Source organism: Myxine glutinosa, chromosome 5 (genome assembly GCF_964187855.1).
Source record: "Myxine glutinosa chromosome 5, kmMyxGlut1.1, whole genome shotgun sequence".
Taxonomy (NCBI): domain Eukaryota; kingdom Metazoa; phylum Chordata; class Myxini; order Myxiniformes; family Myxinidae; genus Myxine; species Myxine glutinosa.
This window is the reverse complement of record NC_136265.1, coordinates 3,384,653-3,410,614: the sequence shown is the minus strand read 5'-3', so window position 1 is coordinate 3,410,614 and position 25,962 is coordinate 3,384,653. Positions and strand designations below refer to the sequence as shown.

Sequence of the window (25,962 nt, the reverse complement as noted above, 5' to 3'; positions counted from 1 at the left end):
TGATGGGCAGAACTGCTTCTCTGTGCTGAGCTGGCAAAAACATGTTTTTATCTGTAGTTTGACCTTGTGCAAAAATGTTAAGCCAAGGGTCCGTTACATCAGCTTTTGGTCTCATCTTATGTCCCAGCTTTCCCTTTTGCCTTCTTGCCTCGTGGCCAGTATGGGTATATATTGAATGCCATCTTGAGTGGAATTTAGAGATCTGCTTGCCTGGTGTCAAACTTTTCTCTCCGTATGTACGTAATTAATGATCCTTTGTCACCAAAGTGAAAATGCTCTGTTATTTTGACACAGGAGAACAACTCCCACACACACACACACACACACACACACACACACACACACACACACACACACACACACACACACACACACACACACACAAGCATACATACAGTACATACATACTGTTATGAATTTGGGGAAGGGGGAATATCCAGATTTAGATAGATCTGCATAGGTAGGTGTCCGGCTGTCGTGATAGGGAACCTCACCTGTAATTTCTGTGTTTAGCCCGAAAGTCGGAGTAAGCTGCGTATCTGTGTTCCCGCCACAAGGGGGCGGGGCTTGGTAACTAGAATTAGGGAATATGCTAACTCCATTGTGTGTCGTTCCCTCTGTGAACATCCCGGTGTCCCTTATGGCAATACATCCCATAGACTTTAGCTAGGCCCATTAGCGCACCACACATTAAATAATTCCCCCGCCGCCACAATGACCTTGGAAGAGCAGACGGAAGCGGCCGCGTACAATGCCGGCATGGGCATCAAACATCGTGCAAGGTAAGCAATAACCACGCCCAGGAGAACGTGTGATTGGTTGGGGTAAGAAGCTGGCCACTGATTGGTGAAAAGAGAGTGGAAGGAAGCGGCAGACTGATTGGCCACCGGCGGATGGCATGACATGAAAGGCAAAAAGCGCTCGGCCAATGTGGGAGACACCAATGCGGTGAGAAGATTCGAGAAGTCAAGGGGCACCGCTGGTTGGGGGAGAGGAGGGCTGACGTCACACCGCAAGTGACAAAACGACTCGCTCACTGGCATTTTCTCTCTTCCCTTTGCCTCTTGCCTTCCCTTGACTGTCCCTTTGTGCTGGACCCTCTCTTGTGTTGGACCTCGTCCCCTTTGGACCCTCGCTGGTTGGAATTGGAAGGACGTTGGCGCACCGACAATTCTCTTACCCAGATTCACGCACGAACCTCGCGAACGATCATGCGGGGACACAAGGCTTGGCGTGCAGCGGCGTCCATGAGCCTGGTGGAGCACGAGCGGGGGCGGAACGAGGCTTAATTCCCACTGACCAGAGCCGCGGTCGGACGACTGCACTCGGAGCCGGGCCATCCTTGACGACTGCAGACTATTGATTGAGATAAGACACCACATTCCACAACACGACGAGAGATTTATTTTATATATCCTCTCCCATTGTTTGGTATCTGAAGTCTGTGCGGGGACGTCCCAATTTAGGATTTAGTTTTTATCATCGCGTTTCCCTGTCCCGATAGTTATTTTGAATAAACCTTTGTATTATTTTCTGTTCTATTTGAAATCCCGTTTTGGTTGAGTTATTAATTTCCAGGTCGAAGACATCGGACCGAGAAGGTAAGCGGGATTGTCCATTCCGTCTCGCGTATGATCCGCCATCTATTGAATAAACGCCTCCATTAAAGCTTGGTTCCGTCCGTGGTGACGCTCGGTGTTAACTGAGCAAAACCACACGACATTACATACATACATACATACATATACACATACATGCATACACGCATACACATACATAAAGACATACATATACACACATACACATACATACATACACACATATATATATACATATACACATAAATACACACATACACATAAACAAACACATATACATACATACATACACACACATGCATACATACAAACATACACACACATACACGCATACATACATACACATACAGACTTCGCTCAAACTTGACTGACCTCTCCATACAGGTTGCTTCTGACAAACCAGATGTGATCTGGGATGCCTTGGTATCTCTCCCAGGTTACTCCCTCCTCCGGTATGATAGACCTGAGCCTCGTCCTGGAGGTGGGGTTGCTATCTTTATAAAAAACTCTCTTCCTCACTCGCCCTCCACTGCCCTCTCTCCACCTCACCCCCAGGAATACCTTTGGCTACGGCTTCCCCTTCGCTCCCACCTTTTGTTCATATGTGTGTTGTACCGTCCACCAAAGAGCGATGACTCCATCTACATATCACTGTCTGATAATATGGACCAACTTCTATCTACCCATCCCAACTCTCTCTTCCTCATATGTGGTGATTTCAATTGTCACCATGCGAGTTGGCTGGGTGTGGGTACCTCTCTCACCAGCCATGGCTCTTCAGCAAAGGACTTCTGCGACTCACTGGGACTGACACAATCTGTCAATTTCCCGACCCGGATCTCAGTCAACGGAGCATCTTCTCTTCTGGATTTGGTTATGACAAACTTCCCTGAAAATGTCTGCTGCTCTTCTTCTGCTCCAATCAGCTCATCTGATCATGTGCTTGTCAAAGTGGACATCTCTCTGACCATTCTCAGAGAGCCTCCTCAGCGTCGACGAGTCTGGCATTTCACTCAGGCCAACTGGCACGGTCTTCAAGCAGCCATCAATCATCTGGACTGGTCTCCCATCTCTACCGCCTCTGACATCAACTCATCCTGGGAATTCTTTCAAAGTAAATTGCTCTCTCTCATGCACAGATTTATACCATCTCGTCTTCAGTTGTCATACCCTTCCTCCCGTCCATGGTACACGGAATCTTGTGGTGAGGCTGTTGCCCTGAAACAACTTGCTTTCGTCTCCTGGAAAGCAAATCCAACGGAAGGAAATCTCATTTCCTTTCACAAAGCCCGAAACAAGTGTGTGTCCACCCTCAGGAGAGCCAGGAAACAATATCTCACCATTCTCAAGACCGAACTCTCTTATCTGTCTCCCTCTTCCAAATCCTGGTGGCGTCTGGTCAAATCTGTTTCTGGTGTTTGTTCCCCCTCCATCCCCTCCCTCACCTCAAACGGCTTAACGGCTGACTCCGCACGTGAAAAAGCTGAATGCCTCAACTCTGTGTTTGCCTCTAAATCTTGTGTCCCAAACCCATCCCTCTCTGTACCCACCGTACCCAGTCGTACCCAGCTGCTCCTGGACTCTGTGTCCTTTCCTCCTGACAAGGTGCAAAGGTTTCTGTCAACCCTCAACTCTGATTCTGCAACTGGTCCTGACGGCATCAGCCCACGGGTCCTAAAATCATGTTCTTCTGCTCTTTCACTCCCTCTTTCTGTTCTCTTCACCCTCTCTTTTGCTCAAGGTCATCTGCCATCTGCTTGGAAATCAGCCAACATCACCGCTTTGCACAAAAAAGGTGCAAAAACAGATCCCAGCAACTACAGACCAATCAGCCTTCTCCCAATTATCAGCAAAGTCATGGAATCCATCATTGCTTCAGATATGAAATCTTTCCTCTTCTCCAATGGCTTGATCTCTGATCATCAATTTGGTTTCAGACCTGGTCACTCTACTCTGGACATGCTGCTTCTGCTTTCTCAACAATGGATGGAGGTCCTCAACGCCAAACAGGAAATTAGAGCTGTCTCCCTTGACATTTCACGTGCCTTCGATACGGTCTGGCACCCTGCTCTGCTCACCAAACTCTCCTCCTTTGGTATCCATGGAAATCTCCACGCATGGCTGGCGGACTTCCTCTCTGGTCGTAGTCAACGTGTGGCCCTGAATGGGTTTCTCTCATCTCCTCTTCCTGTTCAGGCTGGAGTTCCCCAAGGTAGTGTTCTGGGCCCTGTGCTTTTTCTGGTCTTCGTCAATGATCTCTCTGACTCTCTTGAAAATCCTCTCTATCTCTTTGCTGACGACTCTACTCTCTGTCGCTCCATTCCTCATCCCTCAGATCGGCAGTCTGCAGCCTCCTCACTCTCTGCAGACCTGGACAAAATCACAGACTGGTCAAACAAGTGGAACATGTCTTTCAATCCTGACAAATCTCACACTCTTACAATGTCTCTCCGAAAGGACCGACTGGACAACTCTCCCATCCTCTTTCTCAACAATCCTCTCCAAGAAGTTCTGTCGCTCAAGCTTTTGGGTCTCACTATCTGCCATGATCTTTCTTGGGAAAACCACATTTCCAAGCTGGCCTCCAAAGCCAGTCGCCGACTGGGCATCCTCCGTCGTGCGAAGTCCTTCCTTGGCACACCTGAGCTCCTCACCACATACAAGGCTTTCATCCGCAGCTCAATGGAATACTGTTCCCCCCTCTGGGCTGGTGCTCCTGCCTCACACCTTGCTCGGCTTCATGCTGTTGAGGCCAAAGCTTTCAGAATCATTGGAATCTCCTGCGATGTAGTCAACACCGAGGGCCTTTCACTCACTCACCGCAGGCAGGTTGGTGGTCTTTCTGTCTTCTACCGACTCCTCTCCGGCCTTGCTCCCCCAGCTCTCTCTGTGCTCTGTCCCCCCAATATTCCTTCAGGTCGCACAAGATCTGCCTGCAACCCTCTTATGGTTAAACTGCCAAAGTCTAGGCTCTCTGCTCACCTTCACTCTTTAATTCCCCTTTTCTCCCGCCTCTGGAACAAACTCCCCCACTCCCTTCAATCCCACCCCTCCCTTCCAGGTCTTTAAAACAGCTGTTCACCACCATCTCTTATCTTCCCCCATCGAAAACCTTGATCTTTTCTACCCCCGGTAATTCACCCCAGAGTCCTTGCAGTGTTCATATGTTTTATTCCTCTCCCACCTCCCCCCAAGTCCTCCCGATGTCCCTGCTCTCAAATGTTGTGTTTGTGTCCTTCCCCCTCTTCCCCTCTCTTTTGTGTCCTTCCCCCTCTCCCCCCTCTCTCCCCATCTTGTCTGCCGCTCCCCTTGTTTTTTTTGTTTTGTGTGTCGGTTTGTCTTTTTGTGTGATTAATGTTAGCTCTTTCACGAGCCTCGATCTTGTATACAAAAAAAAAAGAAAAAAAAGAAAAAAAAGACAATTACATAAACACACATACACATATAAATATACATCCACATACACATATACAGTCACGTAAGTGACTAAGTGTATACACACTCAGTGTAAGTGACTAAGTGTAAGTGACTAAGTCACGTAAGTGTATACACATATACAGTCACACATATACATAAGCCTGGTGTTGGGCTAGCGGCTAGGGTGCCAGCTTAGGATCCTAGGATCCTGGATTCGAATCCCGGTCGATCGCTGAATTAACACCAGGGGGGTTGACTCAGCCTGTCATCCTTCCGAGGTCGGCAATTTGAGTACCAGTTCACTGGTAATTCCCTGTTTGTCGTAAAAAGGCGACAAAAAGGGTTGGTGGCAGGAAGGGCATCCGGCCGTAAAACATTGCTTCAAAAAGGGGACCAAAAAAAAACAACAACAACCACGGTCCCCGAAAAAGGCCAACCCCCGCTTGCAGGGAAAAATGGCCTCTAAAGGTGTTTTTTTTTTGTTTTTTTTATACACATATACAGTCACGTGAAAAAGTAAGTACACCCCATGTAAAGTTTTGACTTTTTCAACACATTTCAACATACAGCTATTTGAATCTTCATTTCAACAATATTGATAGATAAAGGTGATATAATACAACAAATATGAAATATTTACATTTTGTAGTCCATTGTACAATTTAAATAACATAAATGCAAATTTCGCATGTGGAAAAAGTAAGTACACCCTTGGCTCTAATAGGTGGTATTGCCCCCTTTGGCAGAAACAACCTCAAGGAGGCGTTTCTTATAACTGTCTGCCAGTCTCTGACATCGACTGGGAGAAATTTTTGCCCACTCCTCCATGCAGAATTCTTTCAGCTGTGCGATGTTTGAGGGGTTTCTTGCATGCACAGCTCGTTTCAAATCCCCCCACAACACCTCGATGGGATTTAGATCCGCGCTTTGACTTGGCCATTCCAGAACCCTCCATTTCTTTCTTTTCAGCCATGCCTTGGTGGATTTACTGGTATGTTTAGGGTCATTGTCATGTTGCAAGGTCCACCTTCGGTTGAGCTTCATCTTTCCGACAGATGGCCTCACATTATCCTCAAGTACCCTCTGGTACAATGAAGAATTCATAGTGGATTCTATGATGGTGAGATGCCCAGGCCCTAATGCAGCAAAGCTGCCCCAAACCATAATATTTCCACCACCATGCTTTACAGTTGGTATCAGGTTCTTGTGGTCAAATGCTGTCTTTGGTTTTCGCCAAACATGTCTTCTGTTGCTGTGTTCAAATAGCTCTACCTTTGACTCATCTGTCCAGAGCACATTGTTCGAGAAGTGCTGGTCTTTGCCTCGGTGTTCATTGGCAAACTTTAGTCTTGCCCTGATGTTCTTTCTGGACAGCAAAGGTTTCCTCCTGGCACACCTCCCATGTAGATCAAACTTGTGCAGCCTCTTTCTAATGGGAGACTCGTGCACTTTGACATTAACAGTGGCAAGAGCTACCTGTAGGTCGCGTGATGACATTCTGGGGTTCTTAGAGACTTCTTTCAGCATCTTGCGGTCTGCTCTCTGGCTGAACTTGCTGGGGCGGCCTGGCCTGAACAAGTAGGCAGTTGTTTGGAATCTTCTCCACTTGTAGATGATCTTCCGGACAGTCGAATGATTGATTTCAAATTGTTTGGAGATCTTTTTAAATCCCTTCCCAGACTCGTAGGCATCTATAACCTTCTTTCTAAAGGCCTCAGAGAGCTCTTTTGATCTAGTCATGGTGACGCCACACACTTCAACAACAAAGAGCAAACCAAACTAAATGTCTGAGGTTTAAATAAGACAGGTTCCTCCAAGATCCTCTCTAACGATGTTCTAATCATTTGCACCTGAGCTGGTGCACCTGATTCTAATTTTAGGTATTTGAAGTAGTGATAAATGTAGGGGTGTACTTACTTTTTCCACATGCGTAATTTGCATTTATGTTTATTTAAATTATACAATGGACTACAAAATGTAAATGTTTCATGATATTTGTTATATTGTATCACCTTTATCTATCAATATTGTTGAAATGAAGATCAAATAGCTGTATGTTGAAATATGTTGAAAAAGTCAAAACTTTACATGGGGTGTACTTACTTTTTCACGTGACTGTATATATATATATATATATATATATATATATATATATATATATATATATATATATATATATATATATATATATATATATATATATATATATATATATATATGACTGGCTCTGGCAAAAGCAGACACTTGAGGGCAAAAATCTAAATTGAGATTTTGATATCATCTGATTCCCCATGCTTTCTCTTTCATTTGATATAATTATACATTATGTTAATTGGATGAAAATTAACGAAGTTATGGTATTTTAATGACAATTATATTTTTGTTTAAACAATGGAGATAATTAAGTTCAAAGTTCACAATACCGTTCACACGCGCAAAGAATGTGCACACGTCGAGCTTTTCATTCATACCAAACATGTACGTCAGTGATCTCCTTCGAATTACGATGTATGGCTTGTAGTAAAACATTAAAATTTCGCGATCTTCGTGTCTTTTTGAGCACATTTTGAGAATGATATTTTAGATTCATCGAATTTCACAACTTTCCTGTTGTTTCTTGGAAAAATGTTTTGGTGCATAATAATCTGGAGAATTAAGTAATTGTTCCCATTTGTATTTTCGTCAAAACTGTATTTATTTTATGGTGTGTGTACCTACGGTGGGTCCCTAGGAAAATTCTTGGTGTAAATCTTTCATACCTGTATAGAAAATCGTGTTAATTCGTGTCGTGTCTTTTGAGGCCTTGTACCGTGTCCTACCTTGAGGCTTTGTTTTTCTCTAAGCGGTCCGTCGATTGTGCTCCAATAACTTTCGTTCTCTGTTTTTCCCAGTCTTTTCACCCCATAGCCTACTTCTTTGTTTAAAATCTCAACAAAAAAAAACAAAAAACATTGCCTTCTCTGTTCTTATTCGTTGTTCTTATTCATTTATTCGTTGTTCTTATTCATTTATTCGTTGTTCTTATTCATTTATTCGTTGTTCTTATTCGTTCGTTCGTTCTTCGACCACGTGTTTCTCTGCTCTCAAATGTTGTGTTGATGTGCTTCCCCTTCTCTCCCCATCTTGTCTACCGCTCCCCTTTTTATATACTTTGTTTGTTTGTCTGTTTGATTTGTTTGTGTGATAAATGTTAGCTCTTTCACGAGCCTCGATTATGTATACAAAAAAAAAAGAAAAAAAAAAAGAAAAAAAAAAAAGAAGAAAAAAAAAGAAGTTACTCTTTCTATCCATATAAAAATCTCAATTTGGTCCCTCTGGTCATATTTTGACTCTTTGGCTTTTCCTCACTAAATGCCGACAAGTGTCTGGTTTTGCCAGAGTGCGTCACATATCCATATATACACAAAGAATTAAGTTAAGCACCCCCCCCGTTTTTGTACAACCTCGCACATTACAAGTTTGTTGTCGTCAAAACAGTGTAATATACCCATGATATTGCTATATTTTCTGGAGAAGTGATATTATGGTCACATAAAAACATAACAATCATGCCGTTTTCAATATTTTATTCTGAATAATTTAAGGTGAAAATTTTTGGGAATTTTAGGCATATTTTCACCTCAAATTAAGTATGGAGCTATAGGTCCATCACGGACAGTGTGGATGACGTTTATGTTTTCTAACGTACAGTCATTGTTCTGAGAAGACCTCTAGCGATCTTTGCGTCAATAACGTGTGTAGGACCCACGTGATCGGATCACTGACTCAACCCTACGTCTCATAGACCCTGTAAGCCGTCGTATGCGTTGCTGTGGCAGGTTGTTCCATTCCCGATGTAATGCACGTTCCAATTCATCCAGATTGGCTATTGGAGGGACCATCTTCGCAATTTGTCGTCCCAACATGTCCCAAACGTGCTCGAGGGGGTTCAACCTGCCACAGCAACGCATACGACGGCTTACAGGGTCTATGAGACGTAGGGTTGAGTCAGTGATCCGATCACGTGGGTCCTACACACGTTATTGACGCAAAGATCGCTAGAGGTCTTCTCAGAACAATGACTGTACGTTAGAAAACATAAACGTCATCCACACTGTCCGTGATGGACCTATAGCTCCATACTTAAATTGAGGTGAAAATATGCCTAAAATTCCCAAAAATTTTCACCTTAAATTATTCAGAATAAAATATTGAAAACGGCATGATTGTTATGTTTTTATGTGACCATAATATCACTTCTCCAGAAAATATAGCAATATCATGGGTATATTACACTGTTTTGACGACAACAAACTTGTAATGTGCGAGGTTGTAAAAAAACGGGGGGGGTGCTTAACTTAATTCTTTGTGTATACATACATGCATACATACATACATACATACATACTGTCGTGTGCCTACCCTGTAATGAGCACCGCAGGGCGACACGGATGACCAAACGAGCTTTAACTCCAAGGCGTTCAATCCAATGATGACGCTATTCTTTACACGCGAGGGAAAGGAGGATGACAAACTTACCTGGACAACTTCCACCCGACGTCTTCGAATCTGCAACAATGAACTCAAACCGACACGGAATTAAAATGTACAATAAAAAGGGTTTAATAAAAATTAATGCAGGACAATGAAAAAGTAACACTAAATTCCGAAATTGAGGGACCCTCCATAACAGACTCGAATACAGACAAAGGGAAATATAAAAGAACGAAAATAAATGCGTGTTATTTTTGTGGGCACTTAGCTCCGAGCTGCTCTTGAACCTCGTCAGGAATCGTCCCGGTTCGTCACAGGCCTCTACATCCTTACGCAGGAAACCGCAGGCTGCACTGCCAGTGGGTGGGAACTAGGCGTCGCCGCGCAGTCCGCTCACTCCTGGCTCCGTGCGCGAAGTGAACAGGCTGCGCCCGCTCGGTAGCTCCAGCCACGCTTGTCCTCACGATCTCGTTCATCAACACCAACATGCCCAGGAGAAGAAAATGCGGCCGTGCCTTCAATCCGACCCCCACGCAAACAGGGCACTACGAAATGTTCACGTGCTCCTCAATGAATTCCCCTCGCGCAGGAGCGCTATGAGCTCTGACCGCTCGCCGTGAAATTCCGAAGCAGAGCGAGATATGAAATCGTGACCGTTCACCACCAAAGCCAGAAGATGTGAGGAAGTCAAGAGCCTCGACAGTTCTCTATCAAAGTCCGGACCCAAGAGACAAACTGTCTGCCCTCCAACTCCTTTGTACGTACTCAAGGCTCTGACGTCATCCGTGCCTGCTCCACCAATTCCATAATCCCATCTTAGCCGTCCTTGCGCCAATCAATCCTGGACCAATCACTGCTCTTCGGGACGTGGCCCCAAGGCCTGCCTACTTGATGTGTGATGTAGCTGCTGGCAGTGGCAGCGGTAGTTGAATGTCCCGGTTCCGGTTGCTTTTATTTAGTGTGGTAAATGCACCATTTCTTTCTTGTGTGTGTGCTGTGTGTGTGTCATAAGGAACAGAGGAAAAATAACAGAGGCCATTGCATACAAGGTATTAACTACCCATAATTCCTAACTAATTAACATAACCCCACCCCTCGTGATGGGACGAAGATACAAGCTTACACGACATACGGTTTACCAGATCTTTGTTTTACGTGTCTGTTTACCGGTATGTTTTTTTGTGATCAATGTTAGCTCTTACACGAGCCTCGATCTTTCAGACAAAAAATAAAATAAGAAATAAATGCGTGAATTCGAAAGTTTGAATCCTTTGATGCATTTTGGTTGTTGATAAGGTGGTTGAACCTGTAGATTTTTACCCTCGCCAGAGGAGAAGGTATTGCATTTGAATCTGTTTGTTTGTTTGTTACTTGGCAAATATTTTTTTTTTTTTTTTTTGCAAGTGTGTTGCTCACTCCGGTTTGTTTGTGTGTGTGTTTGTTTGTTTGTGTGTGTGTTTGTGTGTGTGTTTGTTTGTCTGTCCGCTCACTTATACTTGCCTACAGGACACAATTTTAAACCGATCTTCACGAAACTTTACCAAATGGTAGAGTTCGTGGTCCGACAAAATCCTATATATTCTTGGGGTCAAAAGGCCAAAAGGTCAACATAGGCCAAAGGTCAACCACTTTTTTCAACTTTCTAAAATCCTCAATTTTCATCTGATTGACTTGAAATTTGAATAGGATTTACATATCGGCTTACTGAATTCAACCACCAACTATTTTTGATATCAGCGTAGGTCAAAAGGTCAACGTAGGCCAAAGGTCAACCACTTTTTTAATGTCTAAAATCCTCAATTTTCATCCGATTTACTTGAAATTTGAATGGGATTTACATATCAGTTAACTGAATTCAACCACCAACTATTTTTGAGATAACCAAAGGCCAAAAGAGCAACTTAGGCCAAAAGTTAACAACAATTTCAAATTTCTAAAATCCTCAATTTTCATACGATTCACTTGAAATTTGAATGAGATATACACATCAGTTAACTGAATTCAACCAACAACTATTTTTGAGATAACCAAAGGCCAAAAGAGCAACTTAGGCCAAAAGTTAACAACAATTTCAAATTTCTAAAATCCTCAATTTTCATACGATTCACTTGAAATTTGAATGGGATATACACATCAGTTAACTGAATTCAACCAACAACTATTTTTGAGATCAGCATAGGCCAAAAGGTCAACATAGGCCCAAGGTCAACCGCTTTTTTCAAATTTCTAAAAGCCTCAATTTTCATCCGATTGACTTGAAATTTGAATAGGATTTTCATATCAGCCAACTGAATTCAACCACCAACTATTTTTGAGGTTAAAAGGATGCTCTACTAGTCTACTGAGTGCCATTCCACTTTGTTCTGTTTTGCCAAGTGTCGCCCTATGAGTGATTTTTCATCTGTTTGTTTGTTTGTTTGTCCGCACAGAATAAATATGATTTTCTCTGCAACCGTTTGTCCGATTGACAGCAAATTTTCACCATAGGTGCAACTCCACCTGTATCATTTTAAAAAAATGATAATTATGACGTCATATATCACGTGGTTCGGCCGCCATCTTGGAAAAATCGAAAAACTTTGCACCTCTACATCTCCGAAAGCGCTGAATAGAAAAAATTGAGACATGGCTCATTGTAAAGAACTCTCCATGGGGAATAAAATATGTTCATGATGATGTCATAGGTGCCTCCATTATGACGTCATAATTCGACAAGTACAAAACTTCATCCGATCAAGATGAAATTTCTTGAGCATAATCTTGGAATAAATTAGTTTAGAAAAAAAATAATGACGTCATCGGTCACGTGGTTCGGCGGCCATATTTGTTTTAACACAAAAGCCTTAAAACCCACTGAAAATACATCCTGGCGAGGGTCTGCAATCTCTGATTGATCTTTTTCTTGTTATGCTTGTGTTACCTGTGTAGGCCTCTGGATCGATAACAACCCATTCAATGGGACTCGTTTTATTATCAATGTCTTCTGTCTGCAGCTGGAGGTTGATCTCTTCGGCGCTGTACATCATGGACCTGTAAACGACACCACGAGAAAGGTGTGTGACACCATGGATGATGACATAAATATGGCACAACAGTCTCACCGAGCCGTGCGTAGTGCGTGCCACTTACCGGAGTGTGAGGGTACAGTTCTGCCAGTCGAAGGGGTAATAAGCCACGCGGATGGGGCAGAATGAGCGGAATATCCCCGGGGGGAGCCAGTACACGAGCCCATTACTCGACAGAACCACGTTGCAAAAGAAACTCACCGTGTACTGGCCATCGTTACTGCAACACCAACAACACCTGATTATTTATTTAATACATGGATACCTTATTTAACCTCTTTTTTTTCTATTTTCTCTTTTTTTTTGTATACAAGATCGAGGCACGTGTAAGAGCTAACATGAAATCACAAAAAGACAAACTGACACATAAAACATGAGATAAAGGGAGCGGGAGACAAGATGGGGAGAGAGAGGGAAGCACACAAGCACAACAGTAGAGAACAGGGACATCGCGGGATCTGTGGGAGGGACAGGGCTTGGGGGGAGGAGGCATGGGAACAATACCATCCCTGGGAACAATATCCCAAACGAACTACAGTTGGAAGCTTTACGGAGCTCAGTGACGATCCTGAAAAGAACCCATGGAACAAAACTCTGAGAACAACAAAACTTCACAACTAACTAGGCCCATGAATCGCAATCCTTCACCGAAATGGGAGTGGATACTTGGAGTTCAGGGAGGACGCTGATCCACATTCTATAACCCAAATTATGGAGATAACATCCAACAAGAGACACACGCACACACACACACACACACACACACACACACACAAATCCTGGGTACTGCTGCACTCACTTGTTTTCCAACACGATCTCTGGCTGCCACAACTTGTTGATGGGCACACGAATCTTCTTGATTCCGCCAAATTCCGTTTCATTCCATGCGAGCCGGTAATCAACCCAGCGCTGGTGGATAAACGCATCGCAAAGGAAAACTTAAAAACCGTCCCGGTGCTTGTACGTCAGGGTGGTTCTTCGCGACTTAAGGCAAAAAATAAATTGAATTGTTTTCCTCCTAACCTTTAAAATTTTTGGTATTGAGGTAAAACTTCTGCCTGTGAAATATTTTTTGAATACATCAAGTTTTAGGGGTTGCACAGTGAGTCAAGTTTGTTCCCGATAAGCGTTGATTTCCTGCATTCGGGAAACCTCTCGCGATGTTGTGTCACAACTTGAAGCAGATACTGGGTTTGCTGTTCATCCCTTGTCAGGAGACGATTGTACTCTTCAATGAGAGCAACTGCATACACCAGAGTACAGCTGCACTGTATTCAATTAACTTAAAAACAACTTCAAAATGTGCAGTACATAACAAGGTCATAGGTCAACTGTAATGGTCAAAATCACAAGTATAGCAGCGGAGAATAAATAATCAACTCCAAACATTTATGCGAGCCAAATTTGTGAAATTACAAACTCCGTGTGCAACCCCTAAATTTAGTCCAAATGGCTTAAACTTTCACCACAAGGGATTTTTCATAAATACAAAAGTTTTTAAGTGTTAGGAGCCTGACGTTTGTAACTTTCATTTTTAAGAACCACCCTTTTGTACGTGTGTTTGCGAACAGACCAAGGTGTACTCACGTGTACAAACCACATGTTTGTTGTTAAAATCTCATCCGTTTCTTTCTGCAAGAAAAGTCGGAGTAAAAATGAGCGACGATGTTCCAAACCGAGGAGGAATGCTTCACCGGAAGTGCTTCGAAAAAATATTTCACATCATGGATGATGCAGGTTCAACACCTTTAACTCCTTCATTGATCAAGCAAATTGATGTTCACTCGGGTTCATAGGTAAAGGCCATTTGGACCACCGTGCCACGGTCATTAGCACTCCTATTCCAGGTATCGTTAATCCCAGGTTAACATTTGCACTCCTATTCCAGGTATCGTTAATCCCAGGTTAACATATGCACTCCACAACACCCACTCCTATTCCAGGTATCGTTAATCCCAGGTTAACATTTGCACTCCTAGTCCAGGTATCGTTAATCCCAGGTTAAAATATGCACTCCACAACACCCACTCCTATTCCAGGTATCATTAATCCCAGGTTAACATTTGCACTCCACAACACCCACTCCTGTTCCAGGTATCATTAATCCCAGGTTAACATTTGCACTCCATAACACCCACTCCTGTTCCAGGTATCGTTAATCCCAGGTTAACATTTGCACTCCTAGTCCAGGTATCGTTAATCCCAGGTTAACATTTGCACTCCTAGTCCAGGTATCGTTAATCCCAGGTTAACATTTGCACTCCACAACACCCACTCCTGTTCCAGGTATCATTAATCCCAGGTTAACATTTGCACTCCACAACACCCACTCCTATTCCAGGTATCATTAATCCTAGGTTAACATATGCACTCCACAACACCCACTCCTGTTCCAGGTATCGTTCCGCAGCACTCCGTTATTATCCGTTATTAGCGCTGAGGAAGCGCCTCTAGCGAATGACTTCCAGCCAGTGTAACGCGAATTCCTGTCACAGGAATTCTGAGATCATATAAGTGTGACGTGGCAGTTCCTGATTGGTTCGTGTTGGGGAACCCCTTCTCGCTGCCGACGTGACGTAAATTCGCGCACGCGCACTGGTGAAGCGCGAGATTCGGCCCAAGGTTCTTATTATTATTATTATTATTTTTGTATACAAGATCGAGGCTCGAAATTCCATGCCCGAACCTCAGCGCAATCCAAGAGGATTCACTTGTTATCTCTGGGAACATTCTCCGTGAGTGAACATATAAATATATAATTCCTGAAGATGAATATTTTGCGACAAGGAAAGCAAGTACATGAAAGCAAGTACATACGGGATAAGAGGAATCCTTGTCCATATTGGAGGCAAATCCATACGGGATAAGAGGAATCCTTGTCCATATTGGAGGCAAATGCATACGGGATAAGAGGAATCCTTGTCCATATTGGAGGCAAATACATACGGGATAAGAGGAATCCTTGTCCATATTGGAGGCAAATCCATACGGGATAAGAGGAATCCTTGTCCATATTGGAGGCAAATGCATACGGGATAAGAGGAATCCTTGTCCATATTGGAGGCAAATGCATACGGGATAAGAGGAATCCTTGTCCATATTGGAGGCAAATACATACAGGATAAGAGGAATCCTTGTCCATATTGGAGGCAAATACATACGGGATAAGAGGAATCCTTGTCCATATTGGAGGCAAATACATACGGGATAAGAGGAATCCTTGTCCATATTGGAGGCAAATCCATACGGGATAAGAGGAATCCTTGTCCATATTGGAGGCAAATGCATACGGGATAAGAGGAATCCTTGTCCATATTGGAGGCAAATGCATACGGGATAAGAGGAATCCTTGTCCATATTGGAGGCAAATGCATACGGGATAAGAGGAATCCTTGTCCATATTGGAGGCAAATGCATACGGGATAAGAGGAATCCTTGTCCATATTGGAGGCAAGTACATACGGGATAAGAGGAATCCTTGTCCATATTGGAGGCAAATGCATACGGGATAAGAGGAATCCTTGTCCATATTGGAGGCAAATACATACGGGATAAGAGGAATCCTTGTCCATATTGCAGGCAAATACATACGGGATAAGAGGAATCCTTGTCCATATTGGAGGCAAGTACATACGGGATAAGAGGATTCCTTGTCCATATTGGAGGCAAATACATACGGGATAAGAGGAATCCTTGTCCATATTGCAGGCAAATACATACGGGATAAGAGGATTCCTTGTCCATATTGGAGGCAAATACATACGGGATAAGAGGAATCCTTGTCCATATTGGAGGCAAATACATATGGGATAAGAGGAATCCTCCATATTGGAGGCAAATACATACGGGATAACAGGAATCCTCCTCCATATTGGAGGCAAATACATACGGGATAAGAGGAATCCTCCTCCATATTGGAGGCAAATACATACGGGATAAGAGGAATCCTCCTCCATATTGGAGGCAAATACATACGGGATGAGAGGAATCCTTCTCCATATTGGAGGCAAATACATACGGGAAAAGTGGAATTCTCCTTATTGGAGGCAAATACATACGGGATAAGAGGAATCCTCCTCCATATTGGAGGCAAATACATACGGGATGAGAGGAATCCTTCTCCATATTGGAGGCAAATACATACGGGAAAAGAGGAATTCTCCTTATTGGAGGCAAATACATACGGGATAAGAGGAATCCTCCATATTGGAGGCAAATACATACGGGATAAGAGGAATCCTCCATATTGGAGGCAAATACATACGGGATAAGAGGAATCCTTGTCCAGATTGGAGGCAAGTACATACGGGATGAGAGGAATCCTTGTCCATATTGGAGGCAAATGCATACGGGATAAGAGGAATCCTTGTCCATATTGGAGGCAAATACATACAGGATAAGAGGAATCCTTGTCCATATTGGAGGCAAATACATACGGGATAAGAGGAATCCTTGTCCATATTGGAGGCAAATGCATACGGGATAAGAGGAATCCTTGTCCATATTGGAGGCAAATACATACGGGATAAGAGGAATCCTTGTCCATATTGGAGGCAAATACATACGGGATAAGAGGAATCCTTGTCCATATTGGAGGCAAATACATACGGGATAAGAGGAATCCTTGTCCAGATTGGAGGCAAGTACATACGGGATAAGAGGAATCCTTGTCCATATTGGAGGCAAATACATACGGGATAAGAGGAATCCTCCATATTGGAGGCAAATACATACGGGATAAGAGGAATCCTTGTCCAGATTGGAGGCAAGTACATACGGGATAAGAGGAATCCTTGTCCATATTGGAGGCAAATGCATACGGGATAAGAGGAATCCTTGTCCATATTGGAGGCAAATACATACAGGATAAGAGGAATCCTTGTCCATATTGGAGGCAAATACATACGGGATAAGAGGAATCCTTGTCCATATTGGAGGCAAATACATACGGCATAAGAGGAATCCTTGTCCATATTGGAGGCAAATGCATACGGGATAAGAGGAATCCTTGTCCATATTGGAGGCAAATACATACGGGATAAGAGGATTCCTTGTCCATATTGGAGGCAAATACATATGGGATAAGAGGAATCCTCCATATTGGAGGCAAATACATACGGGATAAGAGGAATCCTTGTCCATATTGGAGGCAAGTACATACGGGATAAGAGGAATCCTTGTCCATATTGGAGGCAAATACATACGGGATAAGAGGAATCCTTGTCCATATTGGAGGCAAGTACATACGAGATAAGAGGAATCCTCCATATTGGAGGCAAATACATACGGGATAACAGGAATCCTCCTCCATATTGGAGGCAAATACATACGGGATAAGAGGAATCCTCCTCCATATTGGAGGCAAATACATACGGGATAAGAGGCATCCTCCTCCATATTGGAGGTAAATACATACGGGATGAGAGGAATCCTTCTCCATATTGGAGGCAAATACATACGGGATAAGAGGAATCCTCCTCCATATTGGAGGCAAATACATACGGGATAAGAGGAATCCTTGTCCATATTGGAGGCAAATACATACGGGATAAGAGGAATCCTTGTCCATATTGGAGGCAAATACATACGGAATAATATTCGAACACATTAGAAAGACAATAATTCCTGAGCCACGTGTTGTACTAACGGTGGAGCTACCTGGAACATTGATTTCCTTTCTGGAATGTCTTGTTGCTCGTGAAGTTTGTCAAAAAGCACATTCTCCGGAAACTTCAAGTTCAGAGTGAATGTGGCGGCAATATTCCCATATTATCTGATGATGGTGGAAGACTCCTCCTTGGGCCAGATTCCAAGTCTCCCATTCCAAGCTTTGGCAAATGAGCACTTGAGAGTCAAGGAAGAGCTTGACTCCTATAGGAAAAACGACGCACAGAAACAAACGTGCTTGGCAAGGCTGCAGGTATCGGGGACTCGGAATGCAGATCTCTGGTGGGATCACATTCTCACTCCGTCTGCGATAGTCAGGGTACTTGGCGATCGTGGTAACCTCAATGGCCTGAAATTAGTACCTGTCAACATTAGAACTGGAGAGGGAGTGGGTCCTGTCAACAGAGCTTTTCAATGTGCTATAAGATTTACCATGGACATGCTACTCATTTCGGTCATACACAGGTAACGTCAATTTATTTATTTATTTATTTTGGGATACAAGATCGAGGCTCGTGTAAGAGCTAACATTAATGAAAAAATAAATAAATAAACGGACTCGCAAGACGAAATAAAGGGAGCGGGAGACAAGATGGGGAGAGAGAGAGGGAAGCACACGACGACAACATTTGAGAGCAGGTACATCGGGAGATCTGTGGGAGGGAGAGGGCTTGGGGGGAGGTGGGAGAGGTATAAAACACATGGACACTGCAAGGACTTCCAGGAAAGAAGTCGGTATTTCAAAAAAGTGGATCTGGGGTGAATTAACAGGGGTAGAAAAGTTCAAGGTTTTGGATGGGGGAAGACAAGAGATGGTGGTGAACAGCTGTTTTAAAGACCTGGAGGGAGGAGTGGGATTGAAGGGAGTGAGGGAGTTTGTTCCAGAGGCGGGAGAAAAGAGGAATGAAGGAGTGAAGGTGAGCAGAGAGTCTTGATTTTGGCAGTTTAACCATAAGAGGGTTACAGGCAGATCTTGTGCGACTTGTAGGAATATTTGGGGGACAGAGACCAGAGAGGGCTGGGGGAGCAAGGCCAGAGAGGAGTCGGTAGAAGCCGGAAAGACCACCTACCTGCCTGGTGAGTGAGTGAATGGCCCTCGGAGTTAGCTTCATCGCGAGAGATTCCAATGATTCTGAAAGCTTTGGTTTCAACAGCGTGAAGAGGAGCTAGGTGTGAGGCAGGAGCACCGGCCCAGAGGGGAGAGCAGTATTCCATAGAGCTGCGGATGAAAGCCTTGTATGTGGTGAGGAGCTCAGGTGTGCCAAGGAAGGACTTCGCACGACTGAGGATGCCCAGTCGGCGACTGGCTTTGGAGGCCACATTGGAAATGTGGACATGAACTTGGGAAAATGAAAATAATGAACTGTGTTATCAACTTTTCTGTGCCAAGAAAGGAGATTTGGAATCTGGCAGCTCCCACCATGTGAGGTCTGTTTGAAGTTACGTGCTGAATGGGCCAACTCCCAGGCTGGAAGAGGGCAACGAACAATACATGGAGAGGAAAGCAGATGCCCCTAATCCCCAACATGTCTACGGATGGGGATAGCGAATGAGGAGAACGAGCTATTAATTGGATGAATGGACCCCCAACCCCAGAGGTTGCATCGGAACATGTTTGTCGTCTACCAGATTGTCATTGTCTACCGAATGGGTTGAACTTGACAGTCTAAGCTTGTATGTTCCACACTCACTCAGACATGTAAACTGAAAACGATGAAGAAATACTCCTGGAAAGCTCGGACAAGGAGGATTTGGGTCACGACGACCCTTAGGTGATCACAGATGAATGTTGTCACAACTTGCCATACATGGAACTATGAACACATGCATTTCTTCGTTTTAATGTTCTATAATCTATAACAAGCTATTCAGGGTTGTCGTTGCGGATGTCTAACACTTGGACTGTCCAATACAAAATGAACAAATCAAAGTCTTGTTGCAAAAACTGTTGTTACGTAAAATGTACATTGTCAAGACGATATCTTGGACGAAATGTCTGCACAAATATGATCCCTTGCTATTCAGATAACTGTCAATACAATGATAGATCAACATTGTTCTATTGTCGGTCGGAATTGTATCGGACACTGGAGTGCAGTTGCACAACTCTGTGTTCAATGTGGATATTCCTTTGCATAACAGTGCAATTTTATTTTTGGGGGAACCTATAGAAATGTGGGGATTCTGACCTTATGCTACTCAATAGAAATGTCCGTCATGACGTTTCAGACTCTCCAAACATGTAGCCACTTGAAAAGTATCATTAGGCTTTGGACCTCTTTGTGGTACCAATCAGCCCAAATATGCGTTCTGGCCCATGGACTATGTGCCAAATGCTGCTACACAGTTGCAGCCAAAAACATTGGCACCCTTGCACTTTTTTCAAATAACTCACAATTTTCTCCAAAAATAAGTTGAAATTGACAAAAGTATTTGGTCTCCACAATTCTTTATGTCACTGTTGATATTACAGAACCTTTGTTTTTGATTCAGAACTTAATATATCCTTTTAAATCAGAAAATAAAAATAAATGGGATTGACAAAATTATTACCGGAGATTTAATATTTGGTATCGCAGACTTTGGACAAAATAACTGCAGTCAAGTTCTTCCTGTAGCCATGAATGAGCTTCCTACACCTCTCTACTGGCACATTGTCCCACTCTTGTGCAAACTGCTCCAGTTCTCCCAGATTTGAAAGGTGCCTTCTCCCAACTGCTGTTTTCAGATCTCCCCACAGGTGTTCAATGGGATTTAGATCTGGACTCATTGCTGGCCACTTCTGAACAGTCCAGCATTTTGTCTTGAACCATTCCTGGGTGCTTTTTGAAGTGTTTTGGTGTCATTGTCCTGCTGCAAGACCCATGACCTTCGACGGAGACCCAGCTTTCTGACACTAGGTTGAACATTGCGCTCCAAATTTCCTTGGTAATCTCCTGATTTCATGATGCCATGCACACATTCGTGGTACCCAGTGCCAGAGGCAGCACAGCAACCCCAAAACATCACTGAACCTCCTCCATGTTTGACTGTAGGGAAGGTGTTCTTTTCTTTGAAGGCTTCATTTTGTTTTCTGTAAACATAGAGATGATGTGCTTTACAAAAAAGCTCTAATTTGGTCTCATCTGTCCACAGCACATTCTCCCAGAAGGGTTATTGCTTGTTCAGGTGTTTTTTGGCAAACTCCAGTCAGGCTTTCTTATGTTTCTCTCTCAGCAGTGGGGTCCTCCTGGGTCTCCTACCATAAACCCCCTTTCATTGAGTTGGCGATGGATGGTGCGAGTTGAAACTGCCGTACCTTGAGTCTGTCTGAAGGTGAGCTTCAATCTGTTTGGGAGCTGATCGAGGTGATTTCTCCACCACTTGAACAATCATTCGCTGCAATCTTCGATCAAGTTTTCTCTTGCGACCACGTCCAGGGAGGTTGGCTACAGTGTCATGGGCCTTAAACGTCCTGATAACATTGCGTACGGTGGATACAGGAACATCAAGGTCTCTGAAGATGGACTTGTAGCCTTTATATTGTCCATGCTTGCCTACAATCTTGTGTCTGACCTCCTCAGACAATTCTGTTGTTTTCTTTCTTCTCCCCATGCTCATTGCGGTACACACAGTGACACAAAACAGCAGAATAACTCCTTTTCTTCATTAAAACTGGTTGAATGAGTGATTTTTATATTGCAGGCACCTGCAAATCACCACAGGTGAGTTTAATTCCAAAGTAAAGCAGAATCACCTGCTTGAAATCTAATTATTTCCAACAACTTCTAAAAGGTGCCAACAATATTGCCAGGTCCATTTTAGGAATTTTGTGTTGAATAAGCTAAGATTTAGTAATTTTTTCAGCTTTTTTTGTTTTCCTCCACTGCAAACCAAAGAAATACAAATGTAGATACCAAAATATTTTTTAATTTAACAATTTTCTGGAAGAAATGGTGAATTATTTGAAAAAAGTGCAAGGGTGCCAATATTTTTGGCCACAACTGTATATGTACATAACCCTGGTGTGCACGTACATAACCCTGCTGTGCACGTACATAACCCTGCTGTGCATGTACATAACCCTGCTGTGCACATACATAACCCTTCTGTGCACCTACATAACCCTACTGTGCATGTACATAACCCTGGTGTGCATGTACATAACCCTGCTGTGCATATACATAACCCTGCTGTGCACGTACATAACCCTTCTGTGCACATACATAACCCTTCTGTGCACATACATAACCCTTCTGTGCACGTACATAACCCTTCTGTGCACATACATAACCCTGCTGTGCATGTACATAACCCTGCTGTGCACGTACATAACCCTGCTGTGCACGTACATAACCCTTCTGTGCACGCACATAACCCTTCTGTGCACGTACGTAACCCTGCTGTGCATGTACATAACCCTGCTGTACACGTACATAACACTGCTATGCACGTACATAACCCTTCTGTGCACGTACATAACCCTTCTGTGCACGTACATAACCCTTCTGTGCACATACATAACCCTTCTGTGCACGTACATCACCCTGCTGTGCACGTACATAACCCTTCTGTGCACGTACATAACCCTTCTGTGCACATACATAACCCTTCTGTGCACGTACATAACCCTGGTGTGCACATACATAACCCTGCTGTGCATATACATAACCCTGCTGTGCATGTACATAACCCGTCTGTGCACGTACATAACCCTTCTGTGCACGTACGTAACCCTTCTGTGCACGTACATAACCCTTCTGTGCACGTACATAACCCTTCTGTGCACATACATAACCCTACTATGCACGTACATAACCCTGCTGTGCACATATATAACCCTTCCGTGCACATACATAACCCTGCTGTGCACGTACATAACCTTGCTGTGAACGTACATAACCCTTCTGTGCACGTACATAACACTGCCGAGCACATAAATAACCCTTCTGTGCACGTACATAGCCATGCTGTGCATGTACGTAACCCTTCTGTGCACATACATAACCCTACTATGCACGTACATAACCCTGCTGTGCACGTACATAACCCTTCTGTGCACGTACATAACCCTACTGTGCACATACATAACCCTTCTGTGCACTACATAACCCTTCTGTGCACATACATAACCCTTCTGTGCACGTACATAACCCTTCTGTGCACGTACATAACCCTTCTGTGCACGTACATAACCCTTCTGTGCACGTACATAACCCTTCTGTGCACGTACATAACCCTACTATGCACGTACATAACCCTTCTGTGCACGTACATAACCCTGCTATGCATGTACATAACCCTGCTGTGCACACATATAACCCTTCTGTGCAAATACATAACCCTGCTGTGCACATACATAACCCTGCTGTGCACGTACATAACCCTTCTGTGCACGTACATAACCCTTCTGGCACGTACATAACCCTTCTGTGCACATACATAACCCTTCTGTGCACGTACGTAACCCTGGTGTGCACGTACATAACCCTGCTGTGCACATACATAACCCTGCCGTGCATGTACATAGCCATGCTGTGCACGTACATAACCCTACTATGCACGTACATAACCCTTCTGTGCACGGAAATAACCCTGCTATGCATGTCCATAACCCTGCTGTGCACACATATAACCCTTCCGTGCACATATATAACCCTGCTGTGCACATACATAACCCTGCTGTGCACGTACATAACCCTTCTGTGCACATACATAACCCTTCTGTGCACGTACATAACCCTGGTGTGCACGTACATAACGCTGCTGTGCACATACATAACCCTGCTGTGCATGTACATAACCCATCTGCGCATGTACGTAACCCTTCTGTGCACGTACATAACCCTTCTGTGCACGTACATAACCCTTCTGTGCACGTACATAACCCTTCTGTGCACGTACATAACCCTTCTGTGCACGTACATAACCCTTCTGTGCACGTACATAACCCTACTATGCACGTACATAACCCTTCTGTGCACGTACATAACCCTGCTATGCATGTCCATAACCCTGCTGTGCACACATATAACCCTTCCATGCACATACATAACCCTGCTGTGCACATACATAACCCTGCTGTGCACATACATAACACTTCTGTGCACGTACATAACCCTTCTGGCACGTACATAACCCTGCTAGGCACGTACATAACCCTTCTGTGCACGTACATAACCCTTCTGTGCACGTACATAACACTGCTGAGCACGTACATAACCCTTCTGTGCACGTACATAACCCTTCTGTGCACATACATAACACTGCTGAGCACGTACATAACCCTTCTGTGCACGTACATAACACTGCTGAGCACGTACATAACCCTTCTGTGCACGTACATAACCCTTCTGTGCACGTGCATAACCCTGCTGTGCACGTACTTAACACTGCTGTGCACATACATAACCCTTCTGTGCACTACATAACCCTACTGTGCACGTGCATAACCCTTCTGTGCACATACATAACCCTTCTGTGCACATACATAACCCTTCTATGCACGTACATAACCCTTCTATGCACATACATAACCCTTCTGTGCACGTACGTAACCCTGGTGTGCATGTACATAACCCTTGGTGTGCACGTACATAACCCTTCTGTGCAAGTACATAACCCTTCTGTGCACGTTGACAGTCTTTCCCCCCTTCTGTTTTGTCTGGCTTTGGACCCACTAAGTAACCTCATCAATGAACAAGGACGTACATAACCTTAACAACTTAACCAATAGACGAACATCCAAAGAAATGGGAAAGGTGGCACATATATTAAATATGGATGATTTTAAACTGTTCACGCCCAATAATGAAAAATTGACAGAACAACGAAAACAAGTAAAACGGTTTTTCGAGGAGATTCAAATGGAATTTGGACTAGACAGGTGTGCCAAGTGCACATTTGTACAAGGTAAACCAACAAAAAAAGACAACGTAAATATTGACCTTGAAACACAAAAATACAGCAGTTAGAAACGAAGGATCATACAAATACCTTTGGAGTAAAGGAGGGCCACCAAATAGGTCACAAACAAATGCACAAAACAATCACCAAAGAATACCTACGTAGAACGAAGCTGATCCTGAAAACATACCTCTCCCCAAGAATACCTACGTAGAACGAAGCTGATCCTGAAAACATACCTCTCCCCAAGAATACCTGCATAGAATGAAGCTGAGCCTGAAAACCTAACTCTCCCCACGAATACTGTTATGAATTTGGGTAGAGGAATATCTAGAGTCAGATAGATCTGTATAGGTAGGTACTTGACTGTCGTGATAGGGAATCTACCTGTAATAAGTTCTATGTTTAGCCCGGTTTGTCGGTATAAGCTGTATTGGTGTCCCCACCACGAGGGTACGGGGCATGCTAAATAGTGCAGGGATTATGGATAAATTTTCCTCGTTCGTCGTTCCCTCTGTCGCCGATCCAGTGTCCATTATGGCAACACACTCATTTAAACACTTAGATAGGTCCTTAGTGCACTCATTAAATAATTCCCCTCCCTTGCCACAACGACTTTGGGAAACGGACAGGAAGCCAGATCGGGGCACCGCCGCATGGGCCGCAGCCAGCCACACCACCAGCTGGTCTAGCACGAGCCTCGTGGCAGGCTATGGCCATGCCCAGGAGGACTGTTGATTGGCCAGGGGGAGGGGCGAGCAACACCACAGGGCGGGAAGCACTTGGCCAATGGGAGGACACCAGCGCGGTGAGAAGATTCTGGAAGACTAGCGTCACCGCGCTGGTTGGAGAGAATC

At 43.9% G+C, this 25,962-nt stretch overlaps 1 protein-coding gene across 4 annotated transcripts in view; it reads right to left on the bottom strand.

The window, feature by feature from the left end:
- LOC137428029 (acetylcholine receptor subunit delta) overlaps positions 1-25,962 on the bottom strand; it is a 69,479-nt gene that overhangs the window by 40,831 nt on the left and 2,686 nt on the right. For all 4 annotated transcript variants that reach the window (XM_068117946.2, XM_068117949.2, XM_068117948.2 and 1 more), the window contains 4 exons: positions 14,141-14,185; positions 13,353-13,462; positions 12,618-12,773; positions 12,409-12,518 (listed from right to left, as the gene is read on the bottom strand). In XM_068117946.2, coding sequence (XP_067974047.2) covers positions 12,409-12,518; positions 12,618-12,773; positions 13,353-13,462; positions 14,141-14,185 — 421 coding nt within the window. The remainder of the gene's footprint in view (positions 1-12,408; positions 12,519-12,617; positions 12,774-13,352; positions 13,463-14,140; positions 14,186-25,962) is intronic.